Source organism: Poecilia reticulata, chromosome 17, assembly GCF_904066995.2.
Source record: "Poecilia reticulata chromosome 17, P_reticulata-male-v2, whole genome shotgun sequence".
Classification (NCBI taxonomy): Eukaryota; Metazoa; Chordata; class Actinopteri; order Cyprinodontiformes; family Poeciliidae; genus Poecilia; species Poecilia reticulata.
In genome coordinates, this window is record NC_088846.1 from 28,585,875 (window position 1) to 28,611,512 (window position 25,638).

The window sequence follows — 25,638 nt, forward strand, 5'->3', positions numbered from 1 at the left end:
GTGGTGGAGTGAGGAGACCACAAATAGGAGAAATCCTCAGCATGATCAGACTCTACCACACCCCAAAAACACAAACCACCAGACCAAATTGATGAAATACTAGAGACATGTGCATGCAGTTTAAGACGTTAAGTAAAACCATAAAAGAAATTGAATTCCTGTAAGAAATCAATGTATGCAAAATAATTTTCTTTCCTGAAGGAGGAGAAGCAGGAAAAATAAAACTAAATAATAAAATTGTCCTCAGAGAACAATGTTTAATGTATTGTGTAATATTATAACACCAAATTGGTGAAATGATTCTTAGCTGTCTATCTGGAGGGGTCAGCGGTCAGAGTAAGGTACCGACCTGGACATTAACCAGCCTCGTAAACTCTCTTAGGCCTTGAGAGGAGGGCTGCCCGCTGACTTCACAGTCTGCAGCACTGAGATCAACAAATTTAGAGAAATCCATTGTTCTCTGGTGAGACGTGTCTTAGATGAAGTTAACTTAAACGTACATTCTACATTTTACAAGTTAATGGTGAACATGATGAAAGAGACTACAGCTTTTAACATGTTTCATGTTTATATGTGTTTGAATAAGGAAATGGTTTATGACTTCTTAAAAAGTTGGATAATAAGTGGCTAAAAGCTATACGATGAAAAGAAAAGAAAGTTATATTGACTCTTATTTGCTTCTTTCCTTTTCCTCTGTCTGAGCCTCGCTGCGCTGCGTCTGACCTCTGACCTCAGCTCAGATCTGTCCTGCCAATCAGATGACTCCCTCCTTTATCACCAGCTAGTTGATAAAGAAGCGAAAAAGGACAGGACGATTTCTACCAACTGGACACTGAAGGCAATAAAGTGTCCACTGGTCCTAATTCCTTGACATCTGGGAACTGCCATGCAGCAAAACTACTGTATGGAGTCCTGCTAGACGTTTGGAAAAAGAAAGCAAACTGAACTGTTTGCCGCTTGTTTCATTGGTGGACAAAGGGACGGTCTGGACAACTTATAAATAATCCAACACCAGAGCCAGTTGGACTGACAGGGAGCTGGAGAAGAGACAGAGGGAGGACCAGCTGCAGTGACGCTAGCAGCAGGAGGGGGAAGCGAGAAGCAAGACAGAAAGGAGAAATGCAGATAAGTTATACACACACACTGCTGTGATACACACACTGCTACTGTAATGAGGACTTGTTTGCTTACTTACTAGCAGGAAGGAATTATCTAGCTAGAAAAGGACATATTGAAGGTTTTTAGGTACAATGTTAAACAAAATCGTCCATTTTGTACCCATTAACTCAGTCCTTAACAGAAGGACCAGTGATCCTCTTAGGGCCCACGAGCCATAGATTGGGAAACTGTGAAGGAAAAAACTGTAATGGTTAAAAGTTAAGAAAAGAAAAAAAAAACTGAGTGTGATACGGCTAAATTACACCAACTAAAATGATTAGATTCAAAACTAATAATGATTTGCAAATGTTTTATTTTCTTTGAAATAAATATACAAGTTTGGAACTAAATTAAACATATCTAAGTGTTGAACTTAATTGATATTGCGGTGTTGAAATACTATGGAGTATTTCTTTGCATTTAACTGAAACATTTAACTTAGAGGTTAATTCTATAAAGAATCTACAAATTATTTTGAGAAGAGAGAAATTTTTACTGCTAAATTGAGTAACGGATGAAATTATTGACCATTTAATTTAAAATATAAAAAACCATTGTTAACTTGTCTGAAATGCGAGGTTAAGAGAAAATCTGAGACTTTAAGCAACCTTGTAAACGGCTACTAAAAACTGATGATTGTGATTAAAAGCAACATTTTCTAGACTTCAGTCTAGAACATTTTAATCCAGATTTGATTGATAGTCAATAAATTCAAAAAGAAATGGAAAATTAGAGGATTTGAGGTTTTGGTTTAATTTCAGGATGGTCATTTTTATTTAGGAAGAGTTATGCTTTGATGAATTTGATAACATCTACAGGGAAACCAGTCACCCATGCATCCTTGCTTAAGAATCTTTTGCAGGCCATATATTTACCAGCTGAACTAGCAGTTTGTAAGTGTGCAGTGCACACCACGGAACAGAATGAGGTTTCAAGTGGCAATAGATTAGCTGATAAAGTAGCAAAGGAAGCTGCAGCTGGGAAGCATGGGGGAGACAATTTCTCAATACAGATAGAAGATCCTCAAGTAATAGACAAAGCTGTGTTAAAAGACATGCAAGATAATGCTCCAAACGCAGAAAAACAAATGTGGATAACTAAAGGGGCGACACTGGATGATGATAACATTTTTTCAGTGAATAGAAGCCGGTCCTTCCAAAATCTCTATTTAGAGCGGCAGCAATTTTGACACATGGACATTGTCATGTGTCAACAGGGGGGATGGTCTCTATGCTACAACAGCATATGGATTAAATTCTTACTTAAAAAATTTTTTGTACTGCATGTCCAGTTTGTGTCAGAAACAATCCTCAAGGAAACATTAGACCAAGAAGAGGAAGTTTCCCAAGACCCTCATCCATTTCAAACAATGCATATGGACTTTATTGAACTCACACAAAGTGGACCACATAAATATTGTTTGGTGTATGGGCCACATTTTGTAAACCAAGTAGTACAAAACATGGCTACTCACTTAGGAATAACATTAAAGAATCACTGTGCCTACCACCCCCAGAGTGCAGGATTGGTGGAAAGAACCAATGGTACTGTGAAAAGCAGATTGAGGAAATACATGGAAACTACTGGCAAGCCAAGGTCAGACTGTTTAGATTTGGCAAAACTATATATAGGAGAATTACACCCACACAGGAAGGGTTAACACCATTTGAAATAATTAATGGAAGATCATATAGATTACCTATATTTCCTTCAGATTTACAGAAAGCAGATAAGGAGCAACCTTTGGTAGATTATATGATCAGGATCCTGAAACAGAAAGAGGTGTTAAATGCAAATTTACTGCCGTCTGACTGTTCTCCTCTACAGGAAATAAATAAAACCACCCCCATCCAGCCAGGAAACTGGGTCTACATAAAGGTCATAAAAGAACCCTTCCAGGTGCTGATGACCACACCAACAGTCGTAAAGACCCAGCTGGATACATCTCAGTCACTGCAAGCTGCAGGGAGTGTTGAACCCCTAAGTAGGCGGAGGGAGGAAGACCGGACTTCAAAGGGGGGCTATTTTTTAGGGTAGCTCGTCTCAAACCCGGTGAAGAAACGCTTAAGATTCCCCCGTCTTTAGTTTGGGGGTTCTGACATCTCTGTGCGCCGAGCAGCAATGGGGACTCCATATGCCAGATGGATCTTCTACTGCGCTGTGACTGTAGCATCAACCTGTGGTGGAAACTAATGAATAGAACCGCGTATGAGGGACATGCTGTGAACTGCTATGTGTGTGCGCAGCTGCCAATCGCCACACACAACTCAGGTCTGTGTGTAGGACACATCACGGATGACAAATAGATGTGTCTCTATGGCCTGAGCACACAACCACGACTCAGCGTCCCCATGCCAAAGGGATGCAAACGGTGGAAGAATGACTATTCTGTTCTACTTCAGATAGGAGATGCCGTGAAGGAACTTTTTGGATCTATGAACTGTTCCTTTAATGCTGACGTATTTCCATTTCCACTAACCGCATGGAAAATACCAGAGACCATTTCTTTAGCAGGAGCTAAACCCGGGTCTCTGAGGAGCTGCATGTTCAACAACGGACATGTTTCTCTTGGGATGTTACCTTGAAACTTGTGTAACATAGTTTACACATACTGCAAGACGACACCGGATTACATCGACTGCACAGCCTGCAGGGGTCAAAGGATGACTCCACACTGCAAAGTCTGGAAGGACAACCCAGACTGTGACAACATGCTTCAGGAGAGGAGTTTCAACATCACAGATCGGACATTGGACGACAGGAGACAACGCTGTGCAGTACCATAGTGCCAGGAGACTATGGTTCACGGGTGATGGCAGACTGGTACTTCCTGTACCCGATTTTATTCATCAGGAAAGGACGACACATTCTGGCTGCCCGCTCCAAGCGTGAAGTTATGCCTGAGGTCAAACGCTGGGGAGGCCTCACTACAGACACTGGAGTTCCTTGGGAATTCAAGATCTGGAACGGTGGAGAAAAGTTTATGCAAGGCATATTTCCATGGGTCGGAGTAGGAGAGGTTTGGGACCACGTTGAAATCAACAGATACGGATTACTGCGACTAATCAACATCACATACCAGCTGGCCAATGGCACCGCGAAGGAGCTGACTGAACTGAGAAACATGGTTATGCAAAATCGTGTTGTTCTGGATTTCCTCACTGCCCCTCAGGGAGGGGTTTGCAAAATTATTGGCCCAACGTGTTGCACTTTCGTTCCTGATGAAACAGAAACTGGAGGAACCATTTCTGATGCTCTATATGAGCTGGAGGATCTTGGAAAAAAAAAAAATATATGTGGAGAGTGGAACACGCGGCTCATCCTTTTTTGATTTGTTTTCATGGCTCATGTCTGGTCCATGGTGGACTTTACTGTTAAAGCTCATGACACCTATTCTGTTTGTTTCGGTTCTGTTCTGTCCTTTTAAGGGTTGCATTATTCCATACCTACGAAGTATGATGTTTAAGACAAGTAACACAACTGTTGTCAGTTATCAGCTAGCAAAGGCATCCTATGAGACGAATGAAGATGACTTGTTTTGAGATTCTGACGATTTTCTGAACAATGATGATGTTCTGTAATCACTGAACGGATTAATTCATTTGCTGAATGATTCCTACACCAAAAATGTGAAAACAAGTGGTGTTAGGGATGAGAAAACTGCGTTTGATTTTTTGCTGTTTCTTTCTTTTGTTTTTGTTTATTTCATTTATTCATTATGATCATTGTGTAATTTTTATGTTTAGACTAGGACAAAAAATGTATATATTTTGCATTTCTTGGTTCTATTTTATTTCTTTTCTTTTCTATGCTTGGCTTTTGAATAAGGTTTACACACATGGTGAAATGATAAAAAGGGGGGAATGATAGAGATTTTTTGGTATTATCATTTTGTTGTTACTTTAGTTCATATTCAGGTTAAAGTGTTCTCTTGTTTAAACTGTATGTGTGAACTGACCTGGAAGTCACAGCTGCCTGTTATCTTCATGTGAAACAGTTTGACCGAGATTTGAACCGGGCTCAGATCAGGGGCCAGATGTTAAATTGTTTTACGACCTTTGCTTTGTTTAGGTAAAATGTTTTACGACCTTTGCTGTTTTTCCTCTGCTGTCTATCTTGCCTATCCTCCCTCTTTGAAGTTTGAGAATAAAAGACAAGCTGTATCCAAAGAGAAGCAGAACGCTCTGTGAACAGCTCTGGAGAAGCAGTTGACAGAGTCTTCTCCTTTTGCTTGCAGAAGTTTAGTCATAAATTCATATACGTTGTCTGTGGTTCTTTTATGTAGGTTCTAGGAAAATACCTATCACTGACTTTAATCTCAGAATTTGACTTTTTTTCCCCTCATAATTCTGACTTTAATCTCAGAATTCTAACTTCTGAGATTAAAGTCAGAACTGTTTTATTTTTATTTTTTTCCAGTGGCCCTAATCCTCTTCCGTACTTTCATGATGAAAACCAGCCAAAAGATTTCGGTACGAACTTTCACCCCACTGACCTTCTCTAAACCAAAAGCAGATGCAGAGTTTCACTAAAAACTTCAATCTTCAGAAAATCTGAATACTACCAAAAATGATGAGTCAAACAAGACACTGCTTGGTTTCTCCATGTGCTTCAGATGAAAGAGTAAAAACAACAACCAGGTGCTGCGGATCAGATGTGCTCATTATCTGATCTTCACATATTTATTTTGTGTTTGCCAGGCATATTTTATAAAATAATCCAGTAATTATGTTGCCTTTTGTTATTAAAGTGGTACATATTTCAAATATGACTTAAAAGAAATTTGATTTTGTAATTAAATGCATTGAAATTGGGGCTCTGTCTCTTTAAGAACTCCTTCTCTTTCTTAAACTCCGTCTTCAGAAAACCACAAATACTGGTCGTCTACTGCACAAGTGTCAAACTCGAAGCCCATGGGCCAAATCCGGTCCGCCGTAGCTTTTTATGTGGCCCTCTAGTTTCTAGACTAAATACTAAATGTGCTTAAATATTATCTTATCAACCAAATCGAGGCAGTTTTTATTCGTTTACTGCCAAATTGTATCAATCAGTCCCTCCAGTTTCTTGAGATTTATTGTGGAAATTTACACAAAATCAACAAATACCTGAATTTTCTTAAGCCAATACGTAATTGGGAGTTTATTGCATATGTTTCTCAAAAATTATCAAAAAATTTCTGTCTTTGGTCTAAACAACTTCCTTGGCCTTTATTGATGTCAGATTATAGCTCATGATCTGTACGGAAAGTAATGAAATGTCTCATTTACCAACATAAATAAATGCAAATATTGTAAATCTTTTCAAATTAGTCCCACAAATACTTTGGTTTTTATTGCAAAATAATCACAAAAAGAATCATGAAATCCAGGAGGGACTGAAAAGATGTTCAATAACATTTAATTTTAAGAATTAATTGATATTGTAACAGTTTATGAACAGGTTTTATCAAAACAGTCAGATTTTTCACCCAGACGACCTGGGTACTTTGGATTCCTTGTATTTCTGAGTCGGTCATGAACCCTTCTGCATATCAAAATATTCTGCAGTAAAATTTGAGGCTTGATCATCAACAATACAATGTTGCACTGGCCCAGTCCAAGTCCAGGTCAGATTAAAAGCTATACAGATCCACCAATCCATCCATTTTCTCTCCCTGCTTCGTCTTTCCAGGGTTGAATATAAACAACAGAAGGTGCTGAAGGTATCAGATCAGTTCAGCCCAAACACAAACACAGACAAGTGGTTCTCAGTTTAGCTGCTGACCTTATTACCTACAATCTCCACATCATCTGTGGCGGAGAAAGGAATCAGTTAAAAGCTCTTTAAGTGAATGAAGGATTGAACCTAATGGGAGCTGGCAGGTGAAGAAAGAAGGCAGCCAATCATGGGAAAGATCTGATGGAGATCAGTTCAGCGCAGACCTCTCCGCCTGTCGATAGCCAACAAAGTGCTGCGTTGTCAGGGCATCAACCAAATACTGCCTTATACTAAAGACATGCTTTCCTGTTTCTGCTTTTAAGCTACCCATTGCTAGCTCTTTTAAGCTAGCAATGGCTTGCTAGCTCTTTTAAACTAGCAATGGGTAGCTTAAAAGAGCTTAAAAGAGCTAGCAAGCCATTGCTAGCTTAGCAATGGTTTGCTAGCTCTTTTAAGCTAGCTACTTAAAAGAGCTAGCAAGCCATTTCAAAAAGTGGTGTAGAGAAATTGAAGCCTGCCAATTAGATTATGATAGCTAGCGAGCTAAAATGGTTAGCTAGAAAATTATGTCCTCAAAATAGTTTTCCTTCGTTCTAAATCTTTCAAAAAAAAACCTTTCCAAATGTGAAGTAGGGAAAACTTGGTATTTAGAAACAAAGAAATTCATAGAAAACATCCCAACCATAATTTCAAATGATAAGAGGGATGACTTTGGACGTCGCTTCGGTGTTGGCAGTTTGTGGTCTGAGGGTTTGGCTCTGAGGTGAGAGACAGAAACAATTTGGACACAGTCAGGAAAAAACTCTCTCATGCCCAGAAAAACACAAAACATCTCTCTACAACTTGATTGATTTGGCAGAAAAGCTGTTGAGCCGGATATTTCTGTCCCAGATGTGTGTGAGCACGAAGCTGCAAAACCGCATGAATATCAATAACCCTAAAAACTAAATAAAAACAGCCATAGGTGATGAGTCCACATCGCTGGTGTCGATGCGTGCCAAAGAAAATGCCTCCTCCTCATTTCAATTACATCCGCCAGCTGCAGTGTGAAGAAAAGGACGAGGAGGAAGAAGAGGAGGAGGAAGCAGTGACCCAGACTCTGGCTGTCGGTGAAGCTGAGTGTGGATCTCAGGGGGGTAAAGCAAAGCGCCGGAGCAGCTGCGTTCACCAGGAGTCCTGCAACGCAGCGGAGACTGGAGCTCAGTCCTTCAGCAGATCGGCAAATTAGGCTTTTAAAGGCGACCCATTCCGCCTCGTTGAACAGCTCAGTCCACGGCCGCATCATCTTTTGGCACAAAATAATTCTTAATGAGATTCTGCTCTGCTCAGTTCTGCCTACTTTGAACTCTCACTCACAAACGAAAATGAACGAAAACAGATGCAGTTATACGACACATATGTATGGCTTTGAAAAGCAGAAGTGGAGGCTCCTGCACAACCAACAATAACGCAACAAGTGGTTTCTGGCTAGAAAGTCACCGACAAAAACACTTGTCTTTTCCAGCAGCCATTGTAAAGCGCATTCATTGGTAAAACCAGCTGACCAAACGTGTTGGAGCTCAGCTTGGGTTGCTAGGAGACGGGCAGAATTCTGCTGAGGTTGCTAGGTAACAGGTTGGGCTTGGCTGGGGTTGCTAAGCGAGGGGCAGTGCCTGCCAGTTTGGAAGGTTTTAGAAACGGGCCATTTTCCAGAACTTACTGACAAAAAGAACAACTGGGTGAATTTTCTGGGTGAATTTTCCATTTGGGTTTTTTTAGCAAAAATCCAAATGGAAATACAAAAATGTGCAAAATCAGAATTCTGCATAGTAAAATGAAAACTTTTCAGACATTTTACTTACACACAATAGCAGAAACAAAGGACGAGCTTCTGTTTTTATTGAATAAAGAGCAAATTTGGACACAAAATGTGCCAACCAGCGGGTGAGAGGTCAGTAAGCCAAAGTTTAGCAGCTCAAAAGTGCAAAATCAGAGTGTGGAAAGACATTACTGCTGCTTTTCCCCCATAGTGGAGCCTTTCTGCCAGTTTGGCCCCAGCAGTGAAGCCCAGAACGAGTTTTATGTTTAGCTGGGTAAATAAAGCCGCAGGTTAAACCGATTATGAGTGATGGCAGCGCCGCCAACGCTTCAACAAAATCCGAGGATTTGATTTCACTAAACACCACTACCCCATAATCACAGCTGCCCACAGTCCCTCAGCGCAAATTACCATAATTCCTGCAGATTAAACTCTCTGTCACACACACACACACACACACACACAGTGTAATCCACTGGCTGCATAAAACCATCAAACAGAGTTAGATGGAGACAGGAAGTGAAGGATGGAGGCCAAACCAATCGATGACTCTCCACTCCTACAGGTTCTCCGAAGCTCAAAGCTTCTGGATGTTGGTTTAATTTTTTTCTGTTCGTCTCCATGACAACATATTGTGCTTTTTATTTCCATCTTTCTGGTTTTATTTATCTGTTACATTTTAAAGATAAACTATTTTCCTTACTTATTGGATATGCAATAATATAAATATGTTAAATTATTTTACGTAAATGAAGTAATCTGCCAGTGAAGCTAGAACCTTTTCATCAGTAATAAGGTATTATTCTAGAAACAAGCTCATCTTGCTTTAAAGCTTCTTGTAAACTTCGATATATTTACACTAGAAATTGGCCAAACTGGTGTCAGGATTTTTCCCGTTTTATCCAGTTTTGAATTTAGGTTGGTGTTTTTAATTTTTATGCAGTTACGAGGTCAAACCTGAAACTGCTGCTGCACAAGTTACTCAACAGGTTGTTGCTAGGTAACCAAAGAGTGAGTGAGTTGCTAGGTAACCAAAGAGTGAGCGAGTTGCTAAGTAACCAAAGAGTGAGAGAGTTGGTTGATGCCACCAACTTTGCTTAGCTAGCCATGAGAGGTTGAATGACTTAAGTCTTTCTTCTGCCTACATCTCCCAGAATGCTGTGCGGTTCTGAATCAGAGTTAACTGAATATTATACCAGATGTATTATCTGCGGTATTGATTACGTGTCTATTGCGATATTATAGGCCAGTCACAATAACAAATTCTACAGTGATGAATGATAATATTGTTTTTTGAGACTTATTTTCAAGTGACATAATGATAATGGCATAATAATGGAAGAAGACATTCTCTAAGATGACTAAACTCTAGATCCAACTGAACATCCAACACTGGAAGTGGAAGACATTTTTAAATGTCCAGAATAAATAAACAGAACAGAAACAACAAAAATAAATTAAGAAATCTCTGTAAACTAAAAGTTGAGACCAAAAGAGACAGAAAAGGAAAAAAGGATAAATCACATAAATGGAAATTATAGAGCTTGTATTAATTGATTTGCTTAGCAATATACCGTTACTGACTTATTGTCCAGCCCTATAAACAACCTATTTCACGTAAAACACATAACAGAATGTTATATTGTTCGTACTAAATCCAACTAACACTTTTATTCCCTCAGAAGCACAGCAACAAATAAAATAATCCATGTTTCTGCTCCGTAGCAAAGTGATAAAACTGAAATAAGAAGCCGTGAGGAGCCATCAGAGGTCCTGCGTTTTGTCCTGGGCTGGGTTGTCGGTGAGGGTTCGTTCCCAGAGCAGCACAGCTGCGTCCCGCCTGGCGTGGCGGGAGCAGCGGCGGCGTTTCCATCCATGTGCTGAACCAGAGTCAGCTGCAGAGCTGCTTGGCAAGGCGCTCGCATTCCCCCGTCGGGGCTCCACCCAGCGTCCCAGCGCGCTCTGACAGGGAGGAAATACCAGCGTGTGCTGCTGCAGCAATGTGGTTTCAATCTGAGCTGTAAAACTCCTGCTGCAGAGGGAAAACTTCAGGCTGCATGGACTTCACTCTTAGCCTCCTCTCATCAGATCACTTTCTAGACTTTAACGCCGACATATAAGCTCTCTGAAAATATCATTTGGTTACATTTACTCAATTACATAATTGAATTGAGTAACCTTTTTGAAAAAATTTACTTTTAGGAGTATTTTTACTACGCTGTACATTTGACTTTTATTATGAAGTATTTCTTCTCTCACTTGAATAAAATTTCTGGATTTTCTACTGAATGGAAAACAAACATGTTTTAACCAAAACTCAACACAGACATGCAGTTTTGGATAAAGTTTTTATTGAAAGAAACTGATTTGGAAACATTTTTCTTTTGCCTGATTTTCTTATTTTTGTTACTTATATGAATTATTGTCATTTTGGTTCTTAAAATACCAAAATTTTACTTAACTTTATATTTTGGTCCGTCTGATGATGTAACTTTAGAATATTAAATGACTGATGATTTGGTCAGATACTCAGTACTTGAGTAAATGTTTCTAATCTTGAGTATAAATTTTAGACACTCTGCCCACGTCTGATTAAAGGTCACCAATGTTTCCTTGAACAGATTTATTGGTTATACAAAACATGTTCATTGCTCATTCAGCATCAATGAACCACAAATCGGAACAAACTTTCAGAAACTGCAAAACAGCTGAAACACAGATCTTTTTTTTAAAAAAAAGATTAAGATTTGTTTTTTTAACCATAATAAATGCAACTTATTTGATGTAATGTTTTTTATTGTTTTTTTTTTCCAATTGCTGACTATGTTGTTTTTTTACGACTTTGTATTTTTGTGCTTCTATGATGTAAAGCATTTTGAAGTGATTTGAAGCCGACATGTGCTACACAAATAAACTTGATTGATCGACTGATTGATAACATCGTTTGTACAAAATCATTCTTAGATCATCAGATTGTAGTCTGTTCAGTTTAGATCGAGTCGTCTTGTCACTTAAAATTAAAAAAAGCCGCTGCTGGCCACGCCTCCCGCTCCCAAAGCAACGTTTACACTCAGACATGAAAATGGCTGCGCAATTATACAACTGTGCATCTTTGAGAAGCAGAAGTGGAGCCTCCTGCACAGCCAACAAGATTGCAGCAAGTGGTTTCTGGATGGTAAGTCAACAACAAAACACTTTGTACAGCACATACTGCAGTAAAACCAGCTGACCAAATGTGTTGGAGTTCTGCTTGTGTTGCTAGGTAACAGGAAGGACCTAATTGGGGATGCTAGGTGACGGCGCAGTGCACCTGGAATGTGACTCAACAATCGGGAGGTTTTTGAAACTGCTCATTTTCTGGACAACAAAAACACATATTGGCAAAAAAAAAAAAAAAAACAGCAGCGTGTTTTTATTTTAAAGCCATTTTTAGAATCAGTTGAGACCAAAACTGAGGTATAAAAACGTGCAACCCTGCCTCCTACACTGCAGGGTTCAGCCCAAGTCAAACCTTGCTGCGGCTGCATTAACAGCAGCTCTTTCTGAAAAGAAGAAAAGCTCGTCTGCAACCAGAGAGGAGGTTCAAAAGCTCAGATGATTAAAAACACAACTGGAAGAAACGGTAGACGTCTCTTTCTGTTGGAACCGAGTCAGTTTGAGTTGAATAATTGGGTGAGACGACTTCTAATATTTCAGAGTGAAGCCTTTAGTTTTTCTTCTTCGTTTTTCTTCTTTCAGCTTTAAGCAAAAGGAAAAAGAAGCAGGGTGTTTTTGGGGCGACTCAGAGAGGAAGAGTCGATTTTTTTAAAAAGTTGAGAGAGGACTGAACCTGGTTTGGAAGCAGAAATGTGTAATTTAGGGGTGTAACTGCTAAACCAGCCAAACACAACCACAGTAACTGGGTGTGAAACGCCACAGGATCCATCATTTACTCAGATCAGAGTTAACCTGACTGAGTTTGAAAGGACAAAGATTGGATTTCAAAAAACAATATTTGCAGAATAAAGAGGCTGTGTAACTTGTCAAGGTAGCAAAGACATAAATGAGCTTTTGTTCTTTTGGGACAGAGCAACAAATGGTTACTTATGGTTGAGTTGTTCATTGTTCCTTTTTAAACAAAGTTCATTATAAGTATTACAAGAAGAAAGCTGCAAAATTATGAGAAAAAGTTTTAATAAAAGAGGAAAAACGATTCGATAAAGTTATCAAGATCGGACGTTTGGTAAGAATTAAATTATTTAAAATGGATTCAGTCATACCAGCGTGGATGGATGGATGGATGGATGGATGGATGGATGGATGGATGGATGGATGGATGGATGGATGGATGGATGGATGGATGGATGGATGGATGGATGGATGGATGGATGGATGGATGGATGGATTCAGTCATTTGTACAATCGTTTCCAAGTTCTGCTACTGATAATTTTATGCTGATGTGTTAAATGATGAAGCATTTCCGTATTCATAAAACCAAAACCAAAGTATAATATTACAACATTCATCATTTTACTATTATTTTGTGTTATTCTTGGATAACTACAACTTTTTTCTCCTCATATTATTTCGACTTTATTGACTTAAGAATACGACATTCTCAGAAACATGTTAACTTTTGTCTAATAATATCGTGACCATTATCAAAATTATCAGTTGTGGTCAATTATGCAGTCTGATTGGTTCAATTTTATGGCTGAAAAATACACCAATTATTGATTAGTCTTTTGTTTCAGAAATCTGAAGTCCTGCAGACCTTTGACCTGACCTTCGTTGTTTTATCTAAAGTTTTCGCTCCACATCGTTGGGGTTTTCAAAAAAATTATTATTATTAAGCAGTTATGAGGCGCGGTGGTGGGGGGGAAACTTGAAACTGCTGCAGTTACTTTACAAGTTGTTGCTAGGTAACCAAAGCTGTTGCTAGGTAACCGAAGTTGGGCGGAACTTGAAACTGCTCGTTACCCGACAGTTTGTTGCTAGGCAACCAAAGAGTGAGTTAGGTTGAAGCCACAAACCATTGAATAACTCCAGATATTGAATATTCAATCAGATGTGTTATCTACAGATATTGATCGCGTCTATCCTGATATACATTGTTATTGATTTATTGCGCAAAGAAAGGTCAGAATCAACATCAAGTTGCAGCTAAAAAGTGATGAGAAAATGTTTAACGTGATCAAATCTGTGTAATTAATTAATTAAAATTAATGTAGAAACTGTTGCGGTTATTTCCTAAAATGCAAACCCCCCACCCCCCATAACTGAAAGGGGGGTGCACTTACTTTCAGCAATGACACTATAAATAAATTACTATGCATAATATGCTGATGGCAATGTGAAGTCTGTCAGCAACTCAGCTGAAATATCATCTGGAGCTGGACGTCATCCTCCTGGATCCTGGAACCGGGCCAGAACATTCTGGAACCGGAAACCCGAGATGCAACAAGCTGCAGCCCGTCTGGTTCTGAACCAGTTTGGACCTCCAGAACCTCCAGTACATTCATGTTTTTTTTTTTTTCCATGCCTCTCCAACTGTACAGATCAAGTTTCAGCAGCATCTGTGCCAGCCACATGTGTGTATCTGACATGGCTAATACAGCTAGCTAATCCTCCCACACACACACACACACACACACACACACACACACACACACACACACACACACACACACACACACACACCATGGGAGGTTGCATCTGCAGCACTGGGCTGTAATCAACCACACAAATCCCAGTTTGACCTGCTAACAGAGCAGCTGGAGGCTCATCTACCAGTTAAACCAAATACTGCAGGTGGAAAACTGAATAAAATTGTTTTTTTTTTAGTTTAACACTATTAAAGTATAAATATGCTGCATTAAAAAAATAACAATATTGCTGTATTTTAGAAAAAAGAATAAAAATTCAGGCTGAAAAATGTGTTTTTGTCTGTTTTACAACAGAGTAGAACTACTTTTAATGTTAAAGTAAAAAGTAGCCATCAAGAAAATTAATTTAGAGTAAAAAACTATGAAGTACTGAAAGCATCAATCATTTAATATTTGAAAATTACATCATCAGACGGACCAAAGTATAAAATTATGCAGAAACTTTGGGACCAAAATGAATTAATATAAATAACAATTTAAAAAACAACAAAATCAGGCCAAAAAAAAAAAAAAGTTTCAATCTTTCAACATGAAACTTCAACAAAAACCGCAGGTGTGTGGATTTTGGTTAAAACAAGTGATTATTTTATTTAAAACTGAAACTTTTTTAAAGTCAATATTAAGGAATTATTCACATAATACAAACTCACAGTTGCTGAAAAGCTGATTTTAAGTTGCCACACTTGAAGTAAAACCAAACTAAGATATTTAGATTAAAATATTTGATGAAATTGGAAATTATTTTTGAATTTTGACATTTCCATCAACCTTTTGTTCGAAACGCGGCGAAAAACTTGACTATTCAGCGTCAAATTCGACCCAATTTAACATTTTAACGCTGGATTGTTTTCAAGTCACCATTAAAACATTTATATTTCATTAAACCAAGAAAAACTAGACGACACCTCCAACACGATCCAGCCTGAGTTATCGTCCTTTCTTGGCTGTGAAACACGCAGAAGAACTGAAATGAACCCTGAAGCCAGACATGATTTTCCTCCCGGCGAAACATTTTCCCGTCCAAGCTGCAGACAGTTTGTCTCCTCCTCGCCACTCATTTACATTTAGATGAGCCCATTAAGATCCATAAACCACCACCCACCTACACACACCGTTTCCAACACCTCCTACTTCTGCACCAAATTTTTCTTAAATTAATAAAGTCCAGGGAGGTGATTTGGGGAGATTGGGGTGATGGACGGGAGTTCAGAGTGAAGAAATCTCTTATTTTATTCAACCGCTGTCTGAATTTCATTTTAGTTGTGATTATAGTCGCTCCAGTGGATAGTGAGCAGGAAAACAAGGTGCTAGTCACAGAATATAAATGAAAAGTGAGCCGCAAGCATCCAACAGCAACATCTAGCTCAGGGATGGTCAAACTGTGGTCCAGGGGCCATTTGTGGCCTTCGGAGTCATTCTGAGTGGCCCTTGTTGACAATTCAAAAATATCACAGATTTATTTCGCCAGACTTTTGTTTGCTTTAAGCACATCACCATCTATCATCATATCATCTTTTAACAACTACATTTTTGCTTGTTTATTTTATTTTAGCCGTCATTATTTGTTATTATTTTGTACATCAACATCTCTGTTAATCTGTAATGTTTGCTTTGTATGCACTTATTGGTGAATAAATTAAAAACTTTTGGCTCCACTAACTTCAGGAAACCTCATAAAAACGGCGCATCTGAGTGTTTCTACCTATAAAATGAGAGAAAATGCTAAAAATCAACATGAGAGTCATCAGCAAAACACACATCTGCTTCATCTGCCATATTTGTGGAGAAAAGCGACGAAGAGCGGAGGAGAGGAAGCTCAGATTTCATTACATTCTCTGCGTGAGTAAAATGCCTGGGAGGCTCCAGGCTTTTCCCCTCTCTGTTCCCAGCTGAATGTGTGTCTGTTTTTATTTCCCTGCAAACGTCTTGGTTTGTTTTTCCGCCATGTCATATAGCTATGCATCTCGCTATGTATCAAGAAAATTGATTTAACCCCCCCGGGTCGTCCCTGTAACAGCTGAATAGAGAAATACAAGCTGGGAAGACAAGAAAGTGAGTGTTGCAACATATTTTATGATAAACTGGAGTAAAAAAAATGTAACTGAATTGACTTTGTAGAGGCAAGTGATGCAGCAAAATACAAGAACACATTCACACACCGTGACTTTTAGCGTTAACATCTTGCCTCGAGGCTGCAGGGGGAGAAAAAAAATCGATTGAAGCAAGAGAGGGAAGGGAAAATAAAGAGAGAGAGAGAGAGCGAGAGAGAGAGAGAAAGAGCAGCCGCCATATTTGTGATGAGTTCACCGCAGCAACATGTTCCAGGCTCATCCAACAAACCAATCCTCTCGCTGATGAGCCACATTTACAAACTGGTTCCATCTGGGAGCAAAGAAAACGAGAACGAGTGGCTGCAGCGTAGCAGCCAGTCATCGCCAGCGTCACCACAGGATCAACAGGTGGCGCTTTGACTCTCCATCACTTTGACATTTACCTTAAAGTGACACACTCCCAATGCGCCTTGCTTTGGAGGACAGACGGGACCGCCAAAATAAAAGCCTGAAAGTAACAACTTCACCAAACATTTGCAAAACCCAGATGGGAAAAAAAAAAAACCATTTAAACAAAGAGCCAAGAGTGAAGAGTTGTATGACATTTATTTACAAAACATTAGAGAAGGGTGACAGTTAAGACCAGTGACTCTCAACTCAAAGGGAAAACAATCACCAATCGTTTCGTCCAACCAGAGTAATTTCTGAAACCTTTGATTCCTGGAAACATCTCATTATTAAATTAAAAATCATAAACTGACATTGGAAACAAAGTTAAACCAACTAACAATAATATTAATTAATTTAAAGCCAATGAATGCGTGTTTTTAACCAAAACACAAGAAAATATTCTTGATTCATGCATTAATAATTTGCTATAATCTTTGCATCTATGCATCTCTTATTACTATTTTCATCTAATTAGTCCTATTTTTCATGTTCTCTGTGGACATTATTGTATTTTTAATGGGAGATTCACTACCTGGTAACAAAAGGCTGAGAGCCAAACAACCACCTTATGTGACCTTCACGCTTCAACGAAAATGTAAATCTCTGCCAAATACAACACGAAATGTGTGTTACAGTTAGATAAAACAAATAAACTTGCACCTGTTGTAACGGGACTAAAGGCTTATTTATTCAACCTGCAGGCAGTGTGGCGGGACACGCCCACAACGACTCCAGTTTATCTGGAAAATCCAGTTCAGACTGCAAACTAAACGCCAGTTCCAGTTCAACGAAGCGCTGGAGGGGAAACAACCCGTTAAAACTGCAGTCAGATAAGGATTATACGCTACAAACACCAACCATAGTAAATGACTTGGCACCATCAGCGTTGGACTCTTGGATTTGATCTTGATCTATAAACAACAGAACTGATGATTAGGCCTTAAGTTGGATTATTGCAATAATTTCTATTTTCATAATTTATTGTTTTTTCTCTTTTCTTTCCCTTTCTACCAAAAACTGGATGATTAAACACGTCAGTTTGGTGTTTTGGTCTCAACTAGCCTTTATTCTGAAGGACAATTTTATTTACAGACACTTTAGAATTTATTATTTGTTGTTTTTGTTGTATGTTTATTTATTTTGGATATTTACATTTTTTTCAAGTTTCTATGTTTAATGATCATTAGAGTTTAGTTTGTTGATCTGTATGGATTATATTGTTATTGTTATTTGAAAATGATCTCAAATCAATATTATTGTTTATCACAATAACTTCTGGAAAATGTATCGTCCAGAAAGATTGATTATTGTGACAGATTATTAAGGACATTTGAAAACCTAAAATCTTGACTGAATTACATTCAAAAACAAAATTAAAGTAAAACAGAATATGGGGGAACATTAAAAGTGAAATAAATTACTTTCAAATCTTGTCTTTTGATATTTTCTCCACATTAAACAGGATTAATTAATGAAGCTAAGCTAATGTCCCAGTTTAACAATTATGTAATCAAAAAAGGCGGCTATGTGTACATTTAAATAAAATTAAGTTTATTTCTGTAGTGCATTTTAGCAACATGGCAGTTCAAGTGTGCCCAGATATTTTCATTACAAACTGGACTAAAATACTTTATAAGATTTTGTGTTTTTGCAGGCGGCTGCACGGTGGCGCAGTTGGTAGAGCTGTTGCCTTGCAGCAAGAAGGTTCTGGGTTCGATTCCCGGCCCCGGTCTCACCATGTTCTCCCTGTGCATGGTGGGTTTTCTCCGGGTACTCCAGTTTCCTCCCACAGTCCAAAAACATGACTGTCAGGTTAATTGGCCTCTCCAAATTGCCCCTAGGTGTGAGAGTGTGTGTGCATGGTTGTGTGTCCTGTGTGTCTCTGTGTTGCCCTACGACAGACTAACGACCTGTCCAGGTGACCCCGCCTCTCGCCCGGAACGTTAGCTGGAGAGGAACCAGCAACCCTCCCGACCCCACTGAGGGACAAGGGTGTAAAGAAAATGGATGGATGGATGGATGGATTGTGTGTTGGCAGTGTTTGTTGTTGCTTCAGCTTTACGTTTTAAAAAACCACGCAGTGCCGTTTTTAACAAATTGTTGACAACTCTCAGAAGTTTTTACTTTGTAAAAAAAAGACATATGTTCTTCAAATAATAAAATAAAAGTTGACTAAAGGAAAAAAAAAAAAAGAGTTTATGCATGAAACCATGCATGACTCGACTCAGATCGATGAGGATCCAGGTGTGTGTTTGTGTGTCAAAACAGGATGCTGGGAAAAGCAAAGGGAACCGAGAAGCCAAACCAGTCAGGACGCAGACATCCTGAAGTGCTGCAAACCCACACACACACTCCTACTCACACACACTCCTACTCACACACACTTCTGTACAGACATGATGACACGTTAACACAAGGAAAAAGTGCTCACACACACCACAAATCAAGAGGAAGGGGAACTGACTCTCAGACCGACCTCGGTTCTCCTCAAAGTCGCTCGACTGAAAAAAATAAACGCTTGTAAAAGTAGTTTAACAATCAGCCTACAGATCCAAAGATCCTGCAGGGAGAAAGTAGATTTTATACTAGATTACAAACGGATGCTTAACACCGTTACCTCTGCATCCTGAGCCTCCAACACTAATAAAAACCTTCTGAGTCTATGGCAAGTCGATATCTGAAATTACCACTTCAGATGGTCAAAATGCATTTTTAGATATCTAGAATGTAATTACAGAGGGTCAGACGAAACTGAACACATGTTGAAACGGTCTGCCATACAGAGTGTGGTCCTCTTTAAGGTCAACTTAACCTGTCAGGGACTAAAGAAGGTGTTCATTACTGAAAGGCTTGTCCCATTATCTCCAAGGAAACGAAGGACAAACAACTGTACAAACACACACTCACACCTATTAGCAGGGGTGGAAAGTAACTAGCAACTTACCAGCTTTACTGTATTCAGGTGCAACATATCTGTTGCAGGAAACCTTGAGTTTGTTTTGAGTGAAGTAATTCACTTGGCTGCATTTGAAATCAGAAATGAGTAAAAATAGTAAAGAAAAACATCAGCAAGAACCACATTTGAGTTGCACTCTTTCAGTTGGAAACAGTTTGAGACCAATATGGCTGCAAACAGATGCACAATTACACAACCGTACATCTTCGACAAACCGAAATGGAGCCTCTTGTACAACCAACAAGGAATGCGAATCAACAACAAAACACTGACGCCGACCAAGCGTGCTGGAACTCTGCTGGGGTTGCTAGGTGACAGGCGGAACTCTGCTGGGGTTGCTAGGTGACAGGCGGAACTCTGCTGGGGTTGCTAGGTGACAGGCGGAACTCTGCTGGGGTTGCTAGGTGACAGGCGGAACTCTGCTGGGGTTGCTAGGTGACAGGCGGAACTCTGCTGGGGTTGCTAGGTGACAGGCGGAACTCTGCTGGGGTTGCTAGGTAACAGGCGGAACTCTGCTGGGGTTGCTAGGTAACAGGCGGAACTCTGCTGGGGTTGCTAGGTAACAGGCGGAACTCTGCTGGGGTTGCTAGGTAACAGGCGGAACTCTGCTGGGGTTGCTAGGTAACGGTGCAGTGTCAGTAGAATTTGACTTAATTTATTGAGACCCAATTTGAAGTTAAAAAAAACATTTACAAAGTGTGAATTTTAAAAATTGATCCATAGAAGGCGGCGACCATCATTAACTTCCTGAACAGATTGCTGCTGTGTGGCAGTTTCGCTCTTCTTCTGCACATGCGGGTCGTTTTGGGATTGTAAACTGTTCACCCAGACGTTCGATTGCAGGCGCATTTAATTATGATCAAGCAAAAAAAATTAATAAAAAATTTTAATTCTGTTTTCAGGGGATGGAGGCGTATTATTGCAATACAGTCAATACATTGAATATATGTTTTAATAAACACCTGAGTCTTCAAGAACCAAAATCTAATCTGGTTCTGTTAAACATTTAATAAAAGTTAGATTAAAAAAACAAAACAAAAAAACAACAACTAGCTGAGACGTAAAAGCAGAGACGGAAAGGTTCCAGTCGACTTCAAACCATCAGCTCAGTGAAAACAGATTCACTTTCTGAACTCTTCATCTGCAGCTTGAAAGTCTAGATCCACCCAAACCACCATGTCCAGTATGTGAACTGGTGCAGAACCAGCCGCCGTGGGAAAGTTTCCAGCCGCAGTGAAGGAGAAGGAAGCGCTACCTGATTTTTTACCAGTTATTAGACAACTTGGATCAGTTTTTGTCAGCTTGTAAAACATGTTTGAGCATATCCTCTCTAACGCAGGCAGAAACTGAACTCAGGAGAAGAAATACTTCAACATATTTTTACTCAAGAGTAAAAAAGTATTTGGTAAAAAGTTAACTCAAGTACTGAGTAACTGATCAAACTATCAATCATTTAATGTTTAAGAATTACATATTCAGACGGACCAAAATACGAAGGTAAGTGGAAACTTTTGTATTTTAAGGACAGAAATGACAATAATTCATATAAATAACAAAATCAAACAAAATAAAATGTTACCAAATCTGTTTCTTTCAATAAAAACTATCAATAAAACTGCAGGTGGGTGTCCGTGTCTGGTGAAGTTCTGGTCAAAACGTGTTTTTCATCCAGAAATCTTACTCTAGTAAGAGTAGAAATGCTTCATATTAAAAGTACAGAGTAGTAAGAATACTCCTAAAACTAAATTTTGTAAAAAGTAAATGCAATTGAGTAAATGTAATTGGTCACTGCCCAGCTCTGGCAGCAGGTAAGTCACTTTGACTTTCAATATTTCATTAAGTCATTCGTTCAGTTTTTATAGGAAAACATGTCTGTGCAGGAAGTTTAATCGAAGCGTAATCTGTGGAGCCACTATCCTAGTCTTTGTGCTTTATTGCTCCAAACCTAATTTCCCCTGCAGTTAAACAACAATATGGATTGAATTGTTCTGAATGCGACAGAAGAAAGGCGCAGTGAAGAGGATTCATGCGATCGTCTCTTTGAGCACATCTGAAACTGGACCTGGACGGCTTTGACCTCCTCTGACACCCAGCGAATCAGCGTTCAGCTCCGTCAGCAGCTCCGCTCCATCGCTTTATGGCAGGAGTCAGAGGAGGAGACGAAATGTGGGCGAAAGGTAAACCAGGAGGGGCGGAAGCTGAACAACGGCGTCTACATCGAGCTGCTGTAATCTCCGTATTACGTTACATCTATCCATTACGGTCCAACAAACCCCTTCTGTTCCGCAACATGGGAACAGATGTTATTGTCTGCAAAGCTTAAACTTCACTCTGCAGCAGCTTAAGATTTAAAACCAATGGCAGAAAAAAGGAAAAACTTCATATAGAACAGCAGAACAACAAAAGTAGTATCAAGTAACAAGAAACCTTTAGATCATCCATGTTTTAAAAGTATGGTGGAATAAATGCAGCTAAAAATCCTGAATAGATCCGACTCTAATGGTGCATTCACACCAGTTCTGTTTACGTTGCTTCAATCAAACTCCAGTCCGTTTGTCTGTAAAATCTGGTTCGCTTGGGGAGGTGCGAATACGCAATCTAACTGAAAATGCAAACTGGCCTGCCTGCAGTCCTTGGTGAACTCTGGTGTGGTTCGAATGTTCATGTGAACGCCAAGCGGACTGGAGACGGATCCAAAAGCCGGAAGTGGACTACAAAGCAGGGCATTCTGCGTAAATGCTACCAAAACAAACGCGCTAGTTTATCGCTAGCGGGAGAAATAGTTTGTAGTGTTTAGCCAAAGACAAAAGAAAAATCGTCCATCCGCTAAAACTTCAAATTCTTTCTTGATTTCATTTGGTGAGGATAAGAAGCTGCAGTCAGTGTCTTCTTCAGAGCGTATTGCGTCATTTCCTCTCGTGGTCTATTGGTGCAGCGCTCCCGCAGGCGAGGAGTGGAACAGTTTTTTCAACTAGTGTGGTTGGTTTGACAGTGCAGTGTGAAAGAGAACAAATGAAAAAGTAACAAATGCTGTAACTTTATTTTACATCTGGAGAGAACTGAAATGAACTGGACTTCAATTGCATCAGTTTATTCCAATTTGTGCTAAATCTTGTGCCCATTAGCTCAACGTATTGGCTGAAATCATGTTTTGTTGTAGCTTTAAATGTTATTTAGCGACAGAATGGTTCTGTTTTTTAAATCAACTGACAGCTCAGGTAAAGACATGTTGCTCCTTGTTGAGGGAGCAACATGTTCTCTCTCAGCGCTGACTGCACCTCGTCACACCAGACATGATTAGCACTCGAGCTCTGAGGCCAATCGAGATAACAATGATTGCTTGAAAAAGCAGAAGCAGCTTCACAGGCGTCACAGCGTCTGTCCATACTGACAGACTGGTGCAAGCTTTCTCTCTTCTGCACAGGAAAATGAAGAATACTGCGATATAATTACCACTTCGTTAGGGGGAGATGAAAGAATCATAACAGTATAGCTAACTGTCTAATGAAGCCAAGTCAATGCTAATCATACCAACGACATGAACTGTTTTGCTACTCCGATGACGCAGCGTTCTGCTACTACAGCAAAACACTGGCAGACATCCCTGTTATCCAAAAATGTGAAACGAAGTGAAAGAAACTCCATTTTTGTTTAATAGTCCTGGGACTGTGGACTTTATTTTGAAGGTTTCGGTTTTATTTCTGCGGCCAAATTGTAGTTTTTGGGGCGAATGTTAACATTTCTTCAAATATTTGACATGCATTTTACTAGCTTTCTGTATTTTTATATTTCCAGATTAAAACCATTTTTCTATTTACTATTGCAATTTTACATCTGTTTGGGATTTTTCTAAATATTTTTCATTCCCTAATGATATTTTTTAATACTAAATAGAAAGGCTTCTGCTGACATAACAGCTTATAGATTTTGACCGTTTCTTCTATAAAATATCTTAAAATCTCGTTTACAGTCAATGCCAATGATTCACCAAAGCTTCTATATTCATTTGAAACTAAATATCCTTTTGCATTTTTATGTTTTTAGATTAAAACCATTTTTATTAAATACACTACCACTGCAGTTTGACATCTGTTTGGGTTTTTTTCCCCAATTATTTTCAATTCCCTGGTCTTGAAATCACATTAAAATTGATTACTTCACTCAAAAACATTTTCTGCAAAAGTTTTATTGTTGCTGCAAAAAGCAGATTAGTGGACAGTTTAATCCAAATGCCCGAAGATTTAAAGGTTATTTCAGGGAGCGGTTTTTCCTTCTTTCATTGCTACATTAAAATAGATCCAAATCAAAGCCCAGAATGTCAACAGCAGCAAAAACAAAATGGAAATATGTTTATAAAGATGTCAGTTTAAAGCGCAAACTAAGTAAAAGTTATGACATTTTTAGCAAACATCCTCAGTTTTGTTGTAATTTTCACCAACTGAGGTTACATTTAATTAATTTAAGCAAAGGAGAAGTTTTTTCAGGACGTTTTGAGTCCTACCTTCTTCATCATGCTGCATCTCTACAGATCTGCAGGACGAAGACGACCCCAGCTGCCCCCGGTCTGCTGGCGCTGCAGCAGCAGCAGAGCCGCCTCCTCCCTGCCGACCAGCCGCGCTTTTCATCTCCCCGAATCTTTCATGCTGCCTAAAACAACAACAACGACAACAACAACGCGCTCTGGAACAAAACACGCCGACAGATCCTTCCCCTCGTCCTGCTGGGGGACGCTGGTTCATCTCTCTGACGGTCTGACCTGCCGCACACTTCCCTGTCCGTCTACCTTTCTGCTGCCGTCTCTTTCATCCTCTATTTGATCTCCTCTGAGTATTCCCGTTTCTCCGTCTCGCCTCAGTACTTCATAGAAAACAAGCAGGAATCTCCATGTCAGGATGATGACATTCTCTTATCACTTATCTTTAATAATTTACCTGTTTTAAAGTCAAAACACCCAAGACATCACTAATAAGATGCTTTTGTCTTTACAGGGGTAAATCCAAGGGGTGGGTTAGGGGTGTCCGCAGCCCTTTCAAAAATGGATTTGAATCAACGTTTATGAGCTTCAGATCATGTGGTAATGTTATTCCCAAACATACTATATTGTTGGCTTGATTCTTTTACACATGTTTGGGAAATCACTTTATTGCCATGGCAACCATTCAGCTGTGCAAAACGCTTGGTTGGACCTAGGCCTGTCTTCAAGGCGCAGCTCCTCCTCTGAGCTGCAGCTTCCAAACTTCCGACTCAAAGAGTAAAACTCCCCCACTCAGCTCCTTCAGACTAGCCAGCAGCAATTAGCAAACACCTGGTGGAACTGTGCATCTTTTGAGCTCATCATAGGAGATATTTCCCCAGAGGAAAGCTGGTGAAATTGTTGGTAACAGGTTATTAGAGGAGCCATGTTATGATGACTTCCTGAAGGCGGAGCTTCAAAAAGAGCAGGAGCTTCTTAACCCTGTTGTGCCGGATTTTCGAGCGTCTGCCTAAATAAATCTTCCTTATTTTAATTGTAAGTAGTTCTTTAAATGTCCTGTGAGATGATATATTTACCCATGTATCCATGACAACCGGAACTTTCAATATCCAGCAAGTTATTTTCGCAATATACCGTCTATTAAACGAGTGCTCCCCGATTACGCTCTCTGCAGCTGCAGCTGCAGCTGCGAAGTTTCCGTATTAACCCGATACTTGCTGGAAAGTGCAACGTCTGCCCTTTCAGAAACCGTTGGAATTTTTCAGATAGCGCTACGTGTGGCGGAATTACGATACTGCAAATTTAGAGGTGTTCGCGCCGACACGTCCAGTGTAGAAGGGTTAAAGAGACAAAAACTCTGACTGGTTCTTTCTAGTCAACATTGTGAGAAATCAGAGGAGCTTTATTT

General features: G+C 39.5%; 1 protein-coding gene across 7 annotated transcripts in view; it reads right to left on the reverse strand.

The window, feature by feature from the left end:
* Window positions 1–25,638, reverse strand: part of LOC103479974 (disco-interacting protein 2 homolog C) — a 175,521-nt gene that overhangs the window by 98,999 nt on the left and 50,884 nt on the right. For 2 of the 7 annotated variants that reach the window (XM_017309914.2, XM_017309913.2), the window contains exon 1: window positions 24,258–24,509. The exons of 2 other annotated variants lie outside the window; for them this stretch is intronic. In XM_017309914.2, the coding sequence (XP_017165403.2) occupies window positions 24,258–24,495 (238 nt within the window). In that variant the 5' untranslated portion in view covers window positions 24,496–24,509. Of the gene's footprint in view, window positions 1–24,257; window positions 24,512–25,638 lie in introns of those variants that run through there. 3 more of the 7 variants (XM_017309912.2, XM_017309911.2, XM_017309915.2) reach the window with 3 other exon arrangements.